At 38.5% G+C, this 2,507-nt stretch overlaps 1 protein-coding gene across 1 annotated transcript in view; it reads left to right on the top strand.

Annotated features, from left to right (window-relative positions):
- LOC107679132 (anaphase-promoting complex subunit 1-like) overlaps positions 1-2,107 on the top strand; it is a 75,772-nt gene extending 73,665 nt beyond the window's left edge. The window contains exon 37 of the mRNA XM_016474593.1: positions 1,752-2,107. Within this exon, the coding sequence (XP_016330079.1) occupies positions 1,752-1,864 (113 nt within the window). The 3' untranslated portion in view covers positions 1,865-2,107. The remainder of the gene's footprint in view (positions 1-1,751) is intronic.
- Positions 2,108-2,507: the final 400 nt, after the last annotated feature.

Here is a 2,507-nt window from a genome sequence, read left to right as displayed (position 1 = left end):
CCATTCATGCAAACTGTAGCATCATGCTACATAAGACAATAAATAAGATTTATATTCCGCTTTTACTCAAAACTCACTTTAAACCACCATCGAGTGTTTGTAATAACTTCCGATTGCCGTCTAATGTGTGTTTTGGCCATGTAATGTTGCTGAAATTAAATATGTTATTACCTCTGAGTCAGAGCAGTGATCATGGAAGATAAAACACAGGCAGACAGCGCTGGAAGCTGCTAATGCTCATCAGTAAATCAGTGGAAAATGAATAGAAATCATGATTCTGTCTGAGCTATGCGTTTTAAGATGAACACGCACTAGTGTAAATGTAGGCTAATAGATGTGTAAACTGAAGACTATTTGAGCTTTATTAAAACTATTTGCACTGATTTATTGTGTTGGTTACGTTTTGTTCCTTTGTGCAGTGGCTCAGGAGATGAGTCTTTGAGTTTGTATAAACATCAACAAGCTGAAAAATAAAACCAAAGTTTTTTTTTTAGATAATGTAATCTTGTTCAAATTGATTTCATAAATTTTGGTATCGGAAAAAGTATCGTTCAGGAACCGGTATCGAAGTCAAGGTATCGGTATCGATATCGAACATTTTTGAACGATACCCAGCCCTACCAAGGATATGATACATTAAAGATACATATGAAATGGCTACCGATGCGATACAATTCACCCGTTACGATGCAGTGCGGTCCGATATCGATTCGATACAACACAACACAATGCGATTCAATGGAAAAAATATGATGCTATGCAATTCAGTATGATACAGATAGTTTGCTTTTATTTCTTTGGTTCAGACAGACAGCCATGATGATCTATTATCTGTGTGACTCTCAGGACACGCCTCGGTCTCCATAGCGTTGTGATGCATCATATTCACCTAGCAGCAGTGGTGATGAGAGAACGCGCTTGAGAAACAGTCTAGAGAGGAGAAATCAGTCTACATATAAAATATCGGTCACACATTATTGGTCACTTTCTAAATAATAAAAGTATAGCACATCCACTAATAATTATATATAAATAAATTGTTTTTTACTGATTCAAATATGTTAGAAATGATGCATCGTGATACAAATTCCAACTTGTATCCAATGCACACTTTTTAAAAAAATCAATACATCAATCGCATCGTTAACTTTTATGGTGATTCACTGATGCGACTCGGTCAATCTTACCATCCCTAACTCTTCTAAATGCTGCTCCCAGCAATCCAGCCAGTGTCCCTAAAAGTTATCTAAAAGCTCAAATGTTTCCTAAAAGTACACTCAGGTATTTCAAACTTCTTTTTAGCCCCTATGTCAGGGGTGGCGAACTCCGGTCCTGGAGAGCCGCAGCCCTGCAGAGTTCAGCTCCAACCCTAATTAAAACTCACCTGCCTGCAGCTTCCTAATAACCCTTCAGACCTTGATTAGCTTGTTCAGGTGTGTTTGATTAGGGTCGAAGCAAAACTCTGCAGGGCTGCGGCTCTCCAGGACCGACGTTCGCCACCCCTGCCCTATGTGAAGGATAAAAAACCTTTGTGCTTTTTTTGGAGTACAGCCCCTCCACAGAAGAAATAAAGTCATATTTTCGGCACAACATGAGCAAGAATAAATAATGAGAGAAATGTAACTTTTAGGTCAGTTATTCCTTGAAGCACTGGATATCTGATCAATAAGTTCTGAAATGTTGCACTGATCTATAGTCAGCCTTTCTTGTACTTTATCTCCTAACATAATTGTTCGGATCTCTCTGTACAGGATGTTCCTGTTTTCCAAAGCTGCTGCTCAAGAGCAGTCAGTTGGGCGTTCCTGTACGTGCTCTGCTGCGTTTGAGTCCTCTGCTCCTTCAGAAACAAGATTCTAGAGTTTAACCCACCAATTCCTGGAGGTCAACCAACCTTCTGCTTATCCAGGTACCGCAGGGTTATGGTTGCCTTGTCCTCACAGGCCACAGGAACCTGCTGCAAGATTTATTATGTGGACATTTTTATCACATGATTGTGTCTTTGAAGTGCTGGAGAAACAGGTTTGCTCACCCCTATTTTGACATGTAAATAGTTTGTAACTATATTTGTACCTATGATAATTCAGTCAATAAATATGACTTGAGGAAATGGTTTTCATAAAGTATGCCTGGCTTGTATTAAATACTTGTAAAAATACTTGTTCTGGTATGGTTTTGTCAGTTTTGCAGGGGATTTTTTTTTTTTATTTGGCCAAGGCAAGCATTACTATTAAGGGGCTTTCACACATGCAACAATTACTCAGTTGGCGGATCCAACACTGGCAATCTTCATATCATGTCACTGCTCATTTGCATAGGATTTAGCTGTCAACTGCTTGGAAATCAATAATTCTCATAATAAAAAAAGAATGACTTACAGTCACTTCTTTGGTGCAAATCATTGTATATGCGAACGCCCCTTTACTATTGCTCATACTTAAGATTAGGGGTTTAAGTCACTAAACATAAGTATTAAACTTTGTCACAATAACTGCACCAGGACATGAATG

Source organism: Sinocyclocheilus anshuiensis, unplaced genomic scaffold (genome assembly GCF_001515605.1).
Source record: "Sinocyclocheilus anshuiensis isolate Anshui unplaced genomic scaffold, SAMN03320099.WGS_v1.1 scaffold300, whole genome shotgun sequence".
Lineage (NCBI taxonomy): Eukaryota > Metazoa > Chordata > Actinopteri > Cypriniformes > Cyprinidae > Sinocyclocheilus > Sinocyclocheilus anshuiensis.
The sequence above is the reverse complement of the archived record's forward strand: the minus strand, read 5'-3'. Positions and strand labels throughout refer to the sequence as shown.